Genomic DNA, 15,762 nt, shown 5'->3' on the forward strand with positions numbered 1-15,762 from the left:
AGTCTTGTCATTGCATTTCAAAAAGAGCTATAGGCCATGAGTTCTGTCAGATTTTTTCTTATGGAAACATTATTATTATTTCTTGGCTTGACTTCTGCACATCATGGCTCTTTAGCTTATTAAAGCATTTATTAAAGTTACACAGCAATGGTTATTGCAGTGCATTTCCTCAGGAAGTGTTTGTGGTTCACCATGAAATACAAAATTGTTAGAAAACACCCACTGCTTTATGTGATCTTTTGATTAAACAAAATTACATTTATTACTTTCCCTCAGTTAAAAAAAAATCCCATTTAGCTATTTAATGACAATTTCCTTGGTGAGAGATACATATAATATTATAGGTATAAATATGTGTGTGTGTCTATGGATATAAACAGTAAGGCAGGACCATGTCTTGTGAAGAGAAGCCATCATTCTCAAACACAGAATAAAATGCACAACAGTTTTTAAACTGCGTGACCTTGATTTTCAACCAGTCTTTCACCAGGTGCATACAGAAGCATCTTTGTGCCATTTCCCTTTTGCTCTGAGGAGGGAAGATGGAGAAAGGGCTTAGACATGATTTGTAGGAAGGTTTTACAGGAGAAGCCAAATACTCTCTGAATTTTAATCCTTGTAGTGCAAGCCTACTACCTGCCAAGAGCAGCATGCACAGGTCTGAGCTGAAGTGAGTTCCTGCTTGTTTCCCCAGCTCCCAAATGGTGATCATGTGTTTGCCACCAAGTTGTTCACCCAGGACTGAGAAGATGCTATCTGGTAGGTCACTGACAACAGAGATCCCAGAATTACAGGAATCAGTAGCTCCCTCGTGTTCCTACCTTGTTGAGACGACTTATTTCGCTCTCATAATGTTCTCTCTTTCTGGTCATTGAGGCGTTCTTCTGCTTCAGGAGTCTGTTCTCTTCCTTCATTTCATGGAGAGCTTCACTAAGGACTTCTGTATCTTTCTGGGATGCAAAAATACAAAGAGATGCTGAAGAAATGCAGATGGAAACATTTTTCAAGAGCAATTTTCAGAATAATCTTCTGTCTGACAGATGTGCTGCATTTTTGTTGTCCCAAACACAGCTGGGAAGGGAGGCAGTAGGAAGGCAGATCATTAGTACACCCAGATATGATAAAGTCTGTAGAAATTGTTTTGACCACTCACCATATGATGAGACAGAGACAACATAACAGACTAAATCACTGCTCTCTGCAGTTGCACAAAGGCATGGGAATGCTGGCAGGCCAAGCAGATCAAAATCACACCCACAGTTACCCCAGACCTGCTTTTATCTTGTGTACTCAGAGAATAAGACCAGGGCTAAATGCTGGTGGAGTCCCAGCCATTCCCAGTGCCACACAAGATTGAAGACAAAAACAGAAAAAAAAAAAAAAAGTATTTCAAATATTTTCTGCAGCTGCTTTATGTGAATAAAAAAGTGAGATCCAACAATCACAGGCACAGCAGACCACAGGAATAGGTTTTTTTCTGCATAAAAGTCACATCTCTGTGCGGCCAGTCACAGTTTGGGCTCACCAGAAGTTCATCACTATGTGTTAAATGAGCCAGTGAAAAACACCCCTGAGTAACTGTTGCTTACACATGAGGAAGCTTGATTCTGCTGTGTTCTAAGTTAGCTGGGACATTTCATTTTCTCCAAAAACTAGGCAAGATTAGCAGGGTATCTGCAATAAGTATAGGAACTCATCCAGCAGCTAGCTCAAGCTGATGAGCACTTACTGGCTGAGCGTGTAACTTTCCAGAAATTGCAGATTTAAGACCAAAGTTCCATACTGGTTAACCTGTCCCCCCAAAAAAAGTTTTGGACTATATTGTCATTTAGTTCATTACTCATGTATGCAGTAAAAAAATCTGAGAGAATGTACTACTCATCCTTATTTTTATAAAATCGTAGCTATTTTCCCAGGCATCATACATTAAAAGGCAGGCAGTAACATGAAGAGAAATATGGACTGTCTCACATTGAATCAACACTCAGAGCAAACATAGGCAGAGATTCAGCAAGTTCATGGCATGGTTTGTCTTAGAACATGTAAATTGCACTATGGATTTGGAATCAAGTACGTGCTTAGCTAAGACTAATTGATAAGCAAGTAAGATCAATGTTCTGCTCATGCACATGTAAGCTAAGGGGGTTGCATTTCTTTTCTTGCAGCAGCTAACTCACATCTTATCTGAGCCTGGAAATGATGCAATTGCCACTTGTTTCAGGTTACCACGTGAATAGAGAAGCCCAGCTTCAGCCATCATCACCATCCAGAAACTCTCACTAGAGGTCATGAAGTACACGATACCATGAAGCAGAATGAGAACAGGAAGCATCACTCTGTGGGGTTTCTAAAGTGGAGCACAAAGTTTTGTGTAGGTGCCCATCATTCAGGCTGGTGGTTTTACTGAGGTGGGAATCCAGCTCAGGGATCTTAGATGCAAAAGCCCACCACAAGAGCCAGTGCCCACAGAGTCCTGAGAGAGCAGCCCAACCACTCTGAGGGTGAGGTGAACACCACACTGGAGCAGCTGATCAGCCCAAACACTTTCAGCCCCAATAACTGCACTGACAGTGTCACCAGTATTTGCAGGAAGCTGAGATAGCTAGCACATGTATGAGAGCCTGTATTGTCAATACCAAAACCTGAGAGACTGGAGCTGCAATCACTCCTCAAGTATTTCTTGCCAAGCACTTTATGTAACATCTGCACTGGTGCTCCTCTTCCATTTGAAATAACTGCAGCATTTTCCTTCACAAAGACATTCACCCTAAACTGAACTGTGAGGAGGGAAATCTGTGCAATGTAGATAACAACCTGCTCTTTACTCCCCCCCTCCACACACTAATGCTGTGCTGTCTGCAGTCCTATTGAATTGACTCTTTCCCTGTACACAGTTCTGTGATGAGGCAGCTCAGCAGCCACTGCCTTGGGTAGGATATTGAGAAGCCACAGTCTCACCTCTGGGCTGTGCACAACCCATGCTCTGCCTCACACAAGGGGAGAAAGATGAAAGGCAAGAGAGAGCTCACCACAGAGCACAAAAGGGGTGCCAGAGGGCACCACCCTCCTACCTTTTCCTGCAACAGCCTCTCTCTGCCCAGCGCTCGCCACCTCTCCTCCTCTGGATGCTGCCGGTGTCTCTCTTGCTCCAGCTCGCTCACTCTCCTCTCTGACACATCCAGCTTTGCCTTCATCTCTGTCAGCTGAAAAGCAAGTGACAGACCATGCTGAGCTCACTGGGGATTCTGCAAGGTACAGCACCTTCAGGTCAGAAGGTGCCAGAGGCATAAAACAGTTCCAGATTAAATGAGGAAGAGCCATTTGGATTCCTCTTCTCTTTGGGGCAAAAAGAAAATTAATGATTCAGATCTCAGTAAAGCTTTCTGGAAAATATTAGAGAGAAAATTTTCCTGATAAGCACATTAAATCATTCTATAAACTTCCTTTTCATAGCAAGAAACAGCAGATGAGAAGTGTCAGTCAATGAACCAACTTGGGTTCTGGAATACCAGAGAAAATTGTAAGCACTGAACTTCACTAAGCAGCTGATGATGCAGCAATCATGCCACACAGCCACAAGCAAGGAATAAGAGCTACGTCAATTGGATCTTGGATGGAAAAAAAAAAAAAAGGGGGAACCAAAATATTTATTTACAAGTAATTTTGAAATTCTCTGCTTAGAGAGGGCAACTTTCACGAAGAATTTACCAGGGAGCTCTCAGGCTTCACAGAGATGGGACAAGAGCCAGCATATATGAAATGATGTGGATCAGGGGCTGGGCACACCAGGCTGATTTTCAGTTAATTGTGCTCTCAGTTATGTGCAATTTTTATTACAGTGTGGAGAGCACGAAGATCTCTGCTGTCATGTCCACACTGAGCCCTACTATTTTAGGGACACTTTCCATCTCTGGTTAGTTTGTCCTACTGAAGAGTGACACACACATTGGCTTCACTTTTATATGATGAAGCTTTTTCAATTTATGAGCTCAAGACAAAGTAAGAGATTTGCCCTGGCTGTGGCTGGCTGGTACTTGAGCACAGACTTAACTGTCAGCAGGTGGCACACATATTGCAACAGAAGTTGTTAGCATTGTTACCTGCTTTTCATAAAGCTGTTTCATACTTCTAAATTGATGATCCCACTGCTTGTTCACCTCCAGAAGCTGTAATTACCAGGAAGGCACAGTAAATAACCCTTATTTCAACATTTTCAGCAAATCAAAAACAGACTGGCATTCTAATCCTCTGTCAGTGAGTGTTCCCAACCTCCTCATCATCTGGCCAGATGAATTATTTGAGAAGAAGCAAGTTTAAGGTTTGGCAAGCCTTGCAGCCCATCTGCCAGTGCTTTGGTATTTTGGTTAAAGCACATGAACATTCAGGAAGCAGCACTCAGGAAACATGCAAATACACGATAAGCTACAGGTGGATCATTTGCCATGCTGCATAAATCCCAAGCTGCAACTCCTAAATGGCCAAGGACTTTCCTGCTAGTTTGCTACAAGTTCCACAAACATATTTCCAATCTGAAGGCCTTTGACTTCAAACAAATGAATGGAAGACTCCTACTGACTGGAATACTACGGGGGGCAAACCCTGCTTGCTGTTCCTTGGCCTTTAGCAATGATCATTAATAAAATTTTCCCTTCGAGCTAAATAAACCTCTGCTCTTCCAGATTCATAGGTATGGTACAGCCAGTCATGATGTGGTTAAGGGTACATTTAGGATTACCTCTCGTTTCTGTCTTTCCAGTGTAAGGATCTGTTGCTCCAGAGAATTGGATGATAAAGGCTTCTTTTTGTTCAGTAATATGTGCCTTGACTGGGAAAAAGGAATGTACAAAAAAAATTAAAGCTTCTGGCCTGCTCTCTTCAAGATTCTCATGTAAAGCTCCCATCCTGACAGGTGCACACAAAGAAACTGAAACAAACATTTTCTTGCACCAAATTTGTATCTAAATACCTTCACACCTGCTGACAGCTGAATCTGGAGCGTACATCTGCTTTAAACCCTCTCAGGCTGTGTTTTAATTAAGGCATTATGCAAATAGCCACTGAAATAACCAAAATTGTATCTATTTGTACCATCTGAGACACAGAACACAAAATAGGATTTTAATTATCTTGCAGATGACAATACAAACAAGTAGTACAAGCCACAAAAGTTGAGCGTGACTTGGAGTGGGCGTAAGTAATTTCCCTCATTTACAAGAGCCAGAATAATTAGTAGGATTGCTCCTGGCAAGTGCTTGCAGGCCCAAGGTGATAAACTTTAGCACAATGGGCTCAAAACAAGCAATACATAAAACAAATAGGCCATTTGGGAAAATTTAGGAGATCAGTCTGTAATTGTTCCATTCTTTTTCTAAAAGTGTGGAGTTTCACCCATGCAGGAAAACAGCAGCTAGACCCTCATTTTTATAATGGCAGTGTTGTATATCATAATTTCCAGGAAGTTTCTATGGATTGTCATGAAAACAAACATGTGATCTATTAGAGAGAAAGAGAGAACTGTACTGGAAAAAAAGAGACAGCCTCATAAAAATAGAACATGCTCTGTTCAGATACATGCTCAGGGATTTTTGTTTCCCTCCCTAAATTCTCAACCAATATATGAAAAACAAGAATAATAGAGTGAGCACTTCTGAGGTCTGGAACAAATTTTCTGTAGATAGAGAATTTAATGCTGAATACCAATGAAGATCAAAGGACAGTTTTGCTGTGTCTTTTCAAAGGCAAAAATCCCAACCACATATTTGCCCCATGGCCAGTCCTGCTGAACTCTGATGTGGAACTCTTGACTTCCAAGCCAGAAAACACTTAATCCCTCTTCTTGTAGTTCACAGACATGTTTAATTTAGACTATCTGAAGCAATACCTGGCAGCTAATGGAGTTATTCCCATGCTGAACTGCTTTCAGCATCTGGGCCTTAGGCATAATACATTGAAGAGAATGTTTAAGAATAATAACAAAGTGAATAGGACAACTCACAAATCTAACAACTACACATACACTTGGCACCAACTAGCCCAAACACTGCTCACAGAAGTTGTGGGGTCACTCCAATGAACCACATTGCACCCTTGCTGCAACTTCTGGAGGGCAAAAAAACCCCATCAGGAAAGGGCTTCTTTCTAAGAATGCCATCTGCAAAAATATTTCTAATGTTCCCTTCCACTCTTACACAGTTTAAACCATTCAAAAAAATCTATTAGAATACAAAGATCAGCTCATAGTTGTCAATCTATAAAGTGACCTGTACCAGCTCCTGTTAATCAGAAAACACTTCAGAGAACAGCCAACGTGGTCACTTACTTCCAATGGTTCTGCTGGAGCTTCCATGTCACTCCCACCTGCCCAGGTGCATCCAAGCTGGCCTGGAGCGTTTCCTTCACTGTGGGTCTTGGGAGGAAGAAGAACAAAGAAAGATTTTATGTAGGAGCAGGAGAATTGCTTTCAGACCCACAAGATCCAGAAGTGCTGCCTGTGGAAGCAGCCAAGGTCCAGAAAGAAGTGGTGGAATTCTGATTTTAACCTTTTCCTCCTTCCTGGCTGGGGCTTCCCAGAATGGATGAAGCACAATGCCTATGACTAATGTGCCAGGCAAGGCAGCTCTCTGCTTTGTGTGCATGGAAATCACAATTGCCTGGCCAGTTCCTCCACAGAGAGGAAGTTGCATGTATAAGGGAAGGAAGGGTATTTGATTTTTCAGTAAATAAAAGGACAGGCTTTTCCATCCCTGCTTCCAGTTATAAAAAAGGACTTGAGTAATTACAGCAATTATTGACACTAGGAGTGACCTATCAGAACAGAAAAATGAGTGAGTCATTTTTCTAAAGGAGCAAGAGCAAAGTCTATTAACAACTACGGGGAGGAAGAGCACCCCCATACAAAAATACCAAGATGTTTAGGGGAAAACCAAAATTGGAAAACTTACTTTTTTCCCCAAATAAAAGCTGCACAAAGATGAAGAGTGACCGATATTTTATTTGCACTTCTGCCACTTGCCTTACCTGAGCACGGATCCAGCTTCAAGCTGTTCCAGACTTGGGTACTCAAAGGTACTCAACACTCCAAAACTGTGCCTCAGTTTCCCATTTGGAGGAAGATGTTAACTTTACCAAGTTAAACTCACAGAAAAGATTAACAAACTTCCACAGACTTTCTATACAAAGTCAGAATGAAACAGAAAAGTGCAAAGTGTTTACATCTTCAGTCTTGGAATTCTGAATAATAATGGATTTCAGAGGGAGGCATGAAAGAAAAATCCTGCTCCTTATTTTGGAGAGACCTCTGGGTCTATGGCTTGTGCAGCGTCAGCAGAGATTGCTTATTCCATTTTCAGGGAATGAAATGAAAGCTAGCCTGTGAAATTTGACAGAAAATAATAGAAACCCCTCTTTCAATTTCCAAAAATGAATTAAGACAAAGTAAAGCAATCCTGCAAAATGCTGGAATTTTGCAGCCACATTCCAGATCTCTGGTTCACAATGTGTGACTAAGCAACTTCTCTACTGCAAGATACAAACCCCAATTTGGAAGAAAGCTAATATTTTATAATATTTGCATATGGAATGTGTCCTGCTACCCTGAGGTTCTTTCCATTTTTCTCCTGGTTTATAGAGAAGCTGAAAAACTTGTGGTGTATCAAGAGAAAAATTAAAAAACAAAGGTTATTTTAATGAAGATATTTCAGACTCTACATAGCAGTCATCCTACTCACCAAGTCAGAAGAATTTCATCTGTACCTACATCAAAACTAGTCTTTGAGCATATCAGGTACAACACTGAAGATTATGAACTCATGGCAAGAGTCCAAAGGACCCACACTGACCATCTGATTAATAAAAATACAATCTCAAACCTTCCACATTGCACATCTGCTCTTGAGGGTGATGCCTCTCAAGCCCAGACACTGTCCCTTCCCCAGCTCCCACTCTCACCAGTCTCATCCCCACTCCAGCAGCACGCTCACTTCTGGATAAAGCTCGGGTTCAACAGCTGCATTTTATGGTCTGGCCTGCAAAGGTAAAGCAGCCCCAGTGTCTGTTTCCTCACAAGAGCAGGGGGATGTGGTGAGGGAGGCACTGAGCAGTCCCCGCAGTGGGGACAGAAGAGCAAACTGAGCCTCACTCATGAATCACAGTTCCCACTCAAAAGATATTAATGCTCAAATTACTTTGAAGAGAGGATGAGGCTGAGACCTTGGCTGATACTGTAATTTAGGTCACAACAGTTTCCTGGAGAGCTGAGTAGTTTCCTGGAAAGCTACTTGGACATTAGAACACGGAGTCCTTTGTTGGTGATTTCTCCATGACTGCAATAATTTAACTACTTAAAGTGAATGATTTTACATGAAATTGGACAAGATAGAGCTAAGACTAAAGTACTTTTCAGTGCCTGTCTCATCCAGCTTAGCAGTCATAGGAATAACTGGTTGCCACGTAAAAAACAGATTGGAGAGAGAAGAGTATGTCTGAAATCTGTACAAATAGAAGAAATGCCAATGAGTAGGGAACAAAAAGCTGTTCAGAGTTGGTGGTATTCTTCCAGCAGAAACTGGGAGGTTGAAGTAAAATCATTGCCTGTCTTTGTGAAAACAGTGAATAGCCCCAAAAAGAAAGACAAATGACAACATACATTTTCATTGATATCATAGTGATAAAGACACTACGTTTGTTTATGTCTACTGCTGTCAAGAGAGTCTTAGTTGTACAACAGCACTACAGAAACCTGAGATATACAGAAATCCATGAAAGAAGGACACTTGGAGACCTATCAGGTTTCAGAATTCAAAAAGCCCCACAAATATTTTAAAGCATTTATACTTGGTTTGAAGCTATTGAACAAAACACACAATTTTAAATTGCTTGGAAAATTCCAGTTGACAACCGGACTGTAAATGCAGTCACAAACCTAAAAATCTGCCAGGTATGGAAAAAGCTTCTCAGGAAGTAAATGGGAGAATTTGCTGCCCCTCACACTCCTTAAGTTAACTCCCAAGATGCATCTTACAACAACTTAGAAGCCTCTTATTAAATTCTATTTCATTTCCATGATAATCTGTAATTTCTATTAGTAGCAGCTTTGAAATTGTTGGTTTGTTTTCTTTTGTAAAAAATGAGAAATATTTCAGTTTGTATTCTAGGATGACCTGAGCTTCCTGAGTACAAAGGCCTTTTAGGTATCTTTGGGGATCTTGCAGTGGCAGAAAAATCAGAGCCTTGGAGCTGTGGTCAGCACTGAATCCTCTCACAAGCCTCAGCACCACAGGAAGATAAAAGTTCTCATTTTCAGAGTGCTGGATCTTAATTCTGGGAACAACTTGTATCACAGTATTACAAAATATCACTCAAATTCAGATAATGAAAAACATTTCTCACTTCTGAAAATTCTGTCTGTTCAGTAACTGCAGTGAAACCAAGAACCACTAAAAGGCTTAATGAAAACAACTGTGAGGCTATCCTTGATGATAAAAAAATGGTTAAAAATTACAAAGTTTTGGGTTCTTTTTTCTAGCTGATTATGTGTCTGCTGTGAGGTTTGTTGGGAATTTTTTTTAAAATTTTTTTAAAATGTATTGTTCAGTTACAGACTTGTAAACGCTAGATTAACTCTGAGATTACTTGGGTTAAAATTTGGTGGCTTTTGGGGAGCCTTCACTTCACTTACGTTTCACCTGAGCTTTGTTTTTAGCTTTATTGCTGAAGCTGTTTTGCCAGCAGTTTTTGCCACAATATCCATTTTCCCATTCTGAGGCATGTGGTGAAATGGAAAAAAAAAAAAAGAGATTTTATCTGAATAATAAAATTGGCTTTTGAACCAGAAGAAGAATCTGCCTCTTCCTACCTCAACCTGGCCCCGGTGTCTCACCAGAGAGGTGTACTAGAAAGGGATTTTCCCTTCAGTAAGTGTGTCAGCCTCAGCCTTTTGTGCTGCTCAGTTACATGCTCCCTCTGACAGAAATATAGGTGCAGATGCAAATTTGTGTCTTAATATGTGAGAACCAGATAAAATTAGAGCAAGACGTGGTTTCAGTGTAAATCAAAATATTTGAGCACAGGCTCCTGCTTCAGGATTTCCTTTATCCACTAACCATAAGGGAATGGCCTCACAGGTACCTAAGCATTTGCAAACTCAGGCCTGCTGATGAAAATCCAAGTTTCACGTGAAAATAATTGGATGACAATTTGCAAATCTAAAAAATGCAAATCTATTCCCTTTCCTGGAGTGGAGAATGCAACATCAGGGCAAGCTGCAACTGAAGGAATCAAACACTGAAGGATGTGCTGAGAAGTTCATTTTGCAGACCTATATTTTCTCTCTCTCAAATATTTGCATTTAAAACCATATTAATACCATAAGTTTTTATGGAAAAAAAATCCCAGCAAAAAAGGGAATTTGTTTACAAACATTTACAGATCAGCCTTGAAAGTGACTTAAGGTCAGATGGAATTGACATTTTGCAGAGTGCCATTTGTACTCTTCACTCCAGAAAAAAAGTTACAGAATGAAAATGACCTGCTGGCTCTGACAAATAACTTCCTGATGAATGACTGACACGATAGGGAAGGGTACACATTTGTTTCATTATTAACTTTTTCTTAACTCTTAAACATATAATTTCCCCCTCATTTTAAGTCCAAAACAGCATAATTTCACAAATGGATATTTTCTGGAGTGGGTTGGGGTTTTTTTACTATTGTGTCATAATCTTCACAGAGTCTACCAGGTGTTAAAGATATGCCCTCCTTTCCCAAAACACACAATCCAAGACAGGTATTCCTAGCACCTCACACTGAGGTTGCTGAAGCTCATCAGAACTGCCAAGCTGTCACTCACTTGAAGCCCAGCTCAATAACCAGCCAAGTGAAAAGCTGCTTGACTTAAAAGTATAAATAAAAAACAGAGAGCGTGCATCTAGTGCAGAAATATCATGAAGTGTCCCTCTAAGCTCTGAAAACCACACATGCACACTTCACAGGCAAGAAGTGCTATAAATGCAAAGAGCATAAAAGCACCACAGATTAAACACTGCCACGGTCTCCTGTGTGAAGCACTGCAGCACTCTCAGAAAGAGTCCAGGTGAGCACATCCCTTCTCTTTCCTCCTCCCATTCCTCATATCCCCCAATTCCCTTCCTATGTCTCCTGCTGGAGACAGGCTAAAGTGTAGAACCCGGTGTTTCCACGGATCATTTGTGGCTTAGAATTTCAAGGCTTGGTTCTGCCCTGACTTCTGCTTCACCACGCTTATTTCTTCCCTGCCTCCGGGAATCCCCATCTCTCCCTGTGGCTTCTCTATCACCGTTTCTAATCCCACTGGTCTGACCCTGCGGTGTCTCCTTAGGCTGGGCTCAGCTTCATGCCCCGAGGTCATGAGTCATTCTGGAGATGGCGGTTTGCATGTGAAAGGAGCCGTGTGTAATTTCGGATTTCGTAGAAGGGAGTCATCTCCCTTTTACCTCCTCGCCAATTTCCTGCATCGTGCCTCGGGCTGCAGCCTTCAGAGTCTGCCTTTCCCCATCCCGTGCTGGAGTGACACAGGTAAGAGCGTCATCCCTTGCAGGTGAATCACTCACGGTTTAATCACTCCTCTCCTCCGTACCCCACCCTCCTCCTGTTCCCAGTTTGTGGAAAACGGGGAAATTCCTTCTCTTCTCGCTATTTCAGGAGAGAGGAGTGAAACTGAGAGGTAAACCCAGAACAAGTTTCTGTCAAGCTTGTTAACCACTGCTTGACTGCAGGCAAAGACAGCCGCCTTAGCAGGTGGCTTGCGATTTTCTGTTTGCAATACCACAGAAGCGTGGGTTTGAATCGTCATCATTTTCCTTCTCCTCTCCTCCTATTCATCTAAAAGCCTTTCTGCCACTTCCATAGGTCTTTGTGTCCCACACCTCTGCTCGTTCCCAGTTAAATCAGAACTTCCAAATGCATCAAAAATGACGGCATTTTGGGGGTTACACAGTTCCAAGGACCTGTGTTATCCACAAGGCACATCTGGATACAGCTGACACTTAGGATAATAATCAGTGGGTTTAGCTTTTAAAGCACTATAACATATACCTTCTCAGTCACTCTCCCTCATAGTAGGAAGTAGCTACATCAGGGGAAAAAAAAAAAAGTGTAGCAAGTTCATTGCATCATTTCAGAAATCCTGAAGTTTCATGCATAGTCAAGTCCCGCAGAGAACACCCCTTGAACGTTCTTTCCTGGAAGATAAACATTGCAAAAGCACACTGTGATTACCTTAAGGGAACATGAAGTCCTCTGAGGGCACAGCCTCTTTTGGGCAAGAATTTTGGGGTCCTCACATGACTCAAAAGTGTTGCTCTTCCCTATTAGGTTTCTTATTTCAACATCCAGCTCTTTACTTTCACACCTGATAGGGAGAAAAAGCAATGTTAAACTTTACATCAGAAATTTAGGCTTTCTTCTGAATGTGAGAATGCTGGTCCTGCACCACTCTAGCTCCCTTCCTTCCTGGTAACAAAAGCAGAGAGCACCAGGGCAGTGACACACAGTCTCTAAGTGCTTTGTGGCAGAAATTAATTTAAAATACTTACACAAAAGCCTTTATGAATTATACCACTCTTCACCTACAAAATCCAAATCTGAAGACTGCCATGTGCCCTCAACCTCACCCACTCACAGTTTCAGGAGTTTTAAATTCAATCAGAATTGAATTTAAAAATGCAATCAGAAATAGGTGAATAGGTTTAGAACTGCAAAACTAGGTGCTCAGTTCACAAAGCCTTTTGATGGCACATTTTGTTTTCTCTAACACTTTGTAGGAGACACCTGACATGCATTTTCAAATTTTTTTTTCCTTAAAGGTTCCTTTTAAAAACATATGTATCTTATAAAAAACTGGTCTGTTGAGAACATTTAAAACTCCTTTTTTTTTAATGGGAAAATTCTTTTCTTTCAGTCTCTCTGCTAAGGACATACAGGACTTAGGTGCACATAGGGCTTGTTCCAAATTCACAGAACAAACTTGCAGCTAGGGCTGATTCACTTGATACAGTGTAATGGTGGAACGTGGCTTCCAGATAATTAACTGAGATATAATTAATACAAGCCCCTAAATCTTGTATATTAACCCAAGTTATCACGAAAGATTGATCTCTTTTGCAAGCTTAAGACTTCATGGACTAATCAACTTGAACCAATTCTAAATATAAGTAATGCGTGACCAGAAAGCAAATTGCAAGGCTCAAAAATATCACCAACCTGTTACAGCAAGATTACTTCTTAATTTAGGCACAAAATACAAAATCCTTTATTTGAACCACCAGAAAAACTGAAAGCTGTAGGAGTTTATCAATTTTACTTCCTGAAGTTTAGACAGGCAATCCTCAGGGATTGCACCGCAGGTTCTGAAGAAACTCTTGAAGCGAAATTGATAAAATTACCCAATAAATAAACTCATCTATCTTAATCATAAGAGTAAATAAGTGTGGTGAATTTCATGCTGACAGCATAGAATGATTCATTTAACGCTCCATATTTAAAACACAGAGACTGTAGCAGAAATACATTTTCACTAAGCATGGATACAAAATCATTTCCAGGAGGAAATAAAATACCAACAGTAGCAAATCAGGGCTAGTAAAATTCTAGAGTTTTTTTTGGTTTTGTTTTTTTTTTTAACTCGCTGCTGGTAGTTAGATAAACTGTACTTTCACAGCCTTGAGGATTAAAAGCAAGACCTTCCCAGGGCACATTTTCATGAACTCCATGGTGGTGCAGGAGGCTGCAGCTGCTCTGAGGGCTGGTGGCAGTTTCCAAAGCCTCAGCTGTGCGTGGGTGGCAGGTGAGCCCCAGCAGCAGCTCAAGGGGAAAAATGCAGGAGGGAAGCAACAAACCTTGTGAAAGAAATCCAGCCCTTCTCTGTCTGCCTAAATGTTGCAAAATCCTGGATAAGCCAGGGCAAGTGGCATTTTTTCTAAGCAATTCTGTGCTGAGGTCCCCAGACCTCAGGCAGCAGCCAGAGCAAGCACCCTGCACTCTCATGTGCACTTCGCTGGACAACAGCACCTTCAGCCCATTTGGACTCCAGTTCCTGATGCTGTCTGAGACACCTTTGTGTAAGAGAGGTGCACATACCCTGTGCAGAGCCCTGGCTGCTTCTGAGGCTGCTCAGAAGAACTGAAAAGCCACAGCACGGAAGCAGCCACTCACTGCTGCTATTTACCACCCCCAGCTGCCAGCACAGCCTACTCCCCTCAGCTCGGGCGAAGTATCCTGCGCTTCTTAGACTCTTTTAATTCAAATAAAGCAGCTTAGCCTAAGAAAAAAATACTCAGAATAAAGGAGCACTGCCTAAGTGCATCCCTGGGGACAGTAAAAGATGAGCAGCAATCTGGCAGAAGTGCAGCAGCAAATGCTTAGGTGGGCTGCACTCAGCTCTGCTGCTGGTTCAGCCACAGCAAGTGGAGATATGTGACCACAACCTCCTGAGGTCAGAGAATGAACCAAGCTGAGAAATACCCCATAAACATGGGGGGTTGGCTTTTAATATCTTTTTTCAGCAGGAAGTGTTCATTCCTTTGCCCTGCTCCCCACAGCTTGATGATGTAGCTGTAAATTATATTCACCTCTGGCTGCTCCTACCCTTGCCTCTCTCTGCATTCTTTTTGGACTTATCTGGGCAAGAGCAGGACGCAGCTGTGCCTGGGTAAAAGAAAGAGAACTACAAAAGGCTCAGATCTCTGCAAACCAATTTCTGCTCTGTAATATCCATATGTTTGACGATTATCATGAAAGTCAGAAAGTTACTTCATTTTCAGACTGAGATACTATTATTGCATTTATCTGCATTTTATTATCAGCCCCTTTGACAATCAAAAGGATACATTTATGGTGAGCTAGAACATTAATTATATCTGCTGTGTAGATCTAATTTAGAATGTGGACTTTCTGAGTGCTTGAATAGATCAAGGCACCCGGGATTAGGAGCTACCCCAGACCAAGACAAGCTGACTACCAGAGCTTCACCCAGAGAGCTCTAGAGGGCATAAAGTATTCAGATTCAGATTAATTTCCAAAACTGCTTTTGGTTTCCTGGAGTTCATAGGTACACCTCTGCACCTGCATTGAAACTTTTCACAAAATATTAAAAGCATTTTTCTGTGGTCATACAAGACAAAGTATATCCCTTCTATGTGCTAAAGTTTTCTAAAGTATATAACAAAGATATAAAAACTGCACAGAGCAAGCTCTGATTACTGCAGGAGACAATAAAAGGCTAGAATGTTAACTCTTCTTTGTAAACTTTGAGTTAGTTGCAAAATTTCCTCCTTTTTTTGAAAGATTAAGCTATATTACATGGAAGCAGAAGGTACAGATGTAATGAAGGAAGTTGGCCTCTCAGCACAAGTTTTAGCAGCTTGCAGGGAAAGAAGAAAGCCCAACCTTCCTCACAATTTCCATGTCATATCCAAAAAGCCATGTCCTCTAAGAATAAAAATCTAGGCGTGTTCCCTTTGGTTTTCAAGTTATCATATCCATGCAGAACTTCACTGTGCACTCCATTAAAGATGTTTTCATTTCTCCCACGTGTTCAACTGGCTGCCTTTAAAATGGTTTTCACTTCTTTCCCCATGGTACATCTTTGCACCACTTCAGTTTCTAGGCTCCACTGGCCTATCTATTTATAATTATTGGTATTATTTAAAATAGTATAATGCTCTAAGTAATAATGATCGTTTGTTTATAAATGGTTGCATACTTTTTACAGCAATTCCATTTTTAAGC

General features: G+C 41.2%; 1 protein-coding gene and 1 long non-coding RNA gene across 6 annotated transcripts in view; one reads left to right on the forward strand and one right to left on the reverse strand.

Moving 5' to 3' along the window:
- TNIP3 (TNFAIP3 interacting protein 3) overlaps positions 1 to 15,762 on the reverse strand; it is a 48,995-nt gene that overhangs the window by 13,875 nt on the left and 19,358 nt on the right. For 3 of the 5 annotated variants that reach the window (XM_058838777.1, XM_058838776.1, XM_058838778.1), the window contains 6 exons: positions 12,253 to 12,385; positions 6,320 to 6,406; positions 4,736 to 4,825; positions 4,101 to 4,166; positions 3,072 to 3,203; positions 822 to 950 (listed from right to left, as the gene is read on the reverse strand). In XM_058838777.1, coding sequence (XP_058694760.1) covers positions 822 to 950; positions 3,072 to 3,203; positions 4,101 to 4,166; positions 4,736 to 4,825; positions 6,320 to 6,406; positions 12,253 to 12,385 — 637 coding nt within the window. Of the gene's footprint in view, positions 1 to 821; positions 951 to 3,071; positions 3,204 to 4,100; positions 4,167 to 4,735; positions 4,826 to 6,319; positions 6,407 to 11,311; positions 11,442 to 11,468; positions 11,606 to 12,252; positions 12,386 to 15,762 lie in introns of those variants that run through there. The other 2 variants (XM_058838780.1, XM_058838779.1) reach the window with 2 other exon arrangements.
- LOC131579185 (uncharacterized) overlaps positions 11,044 to 15,762 on the forward strand; it is a 29,022-nt gene continuing 24,303 nt past the window's right edge. Inside the window, exons 1-2 of the long non-coding RNA XR_009277659.1 lie at positions 11,044 to 11,089; positions 11,354 to 11,550. This is a non-coding gene — a long non-coding RNA (uncharacterized LOC131579185). The remainder of the gene's footprint in view (positions 11,090 to 11,353; positions 11,551 to 15,762) is intronic.

The sequence above is a fragment of the Poecile atricapillus genome, chromosome 4 (genome assembly GCF_030490865.1).
Source record: "Poecile atricapillus isolate bPoeAtr1 chromosome 4, bPoeAtr1.hap1, whole genome shotgun sequence".
Classification (NCBI taxonomy): domain Eukaryota; kingdom Metazoa; phylum Chordata; class Aves; order Passeriformes; family Paridae; genus Poecile; species Poecile atricapillus.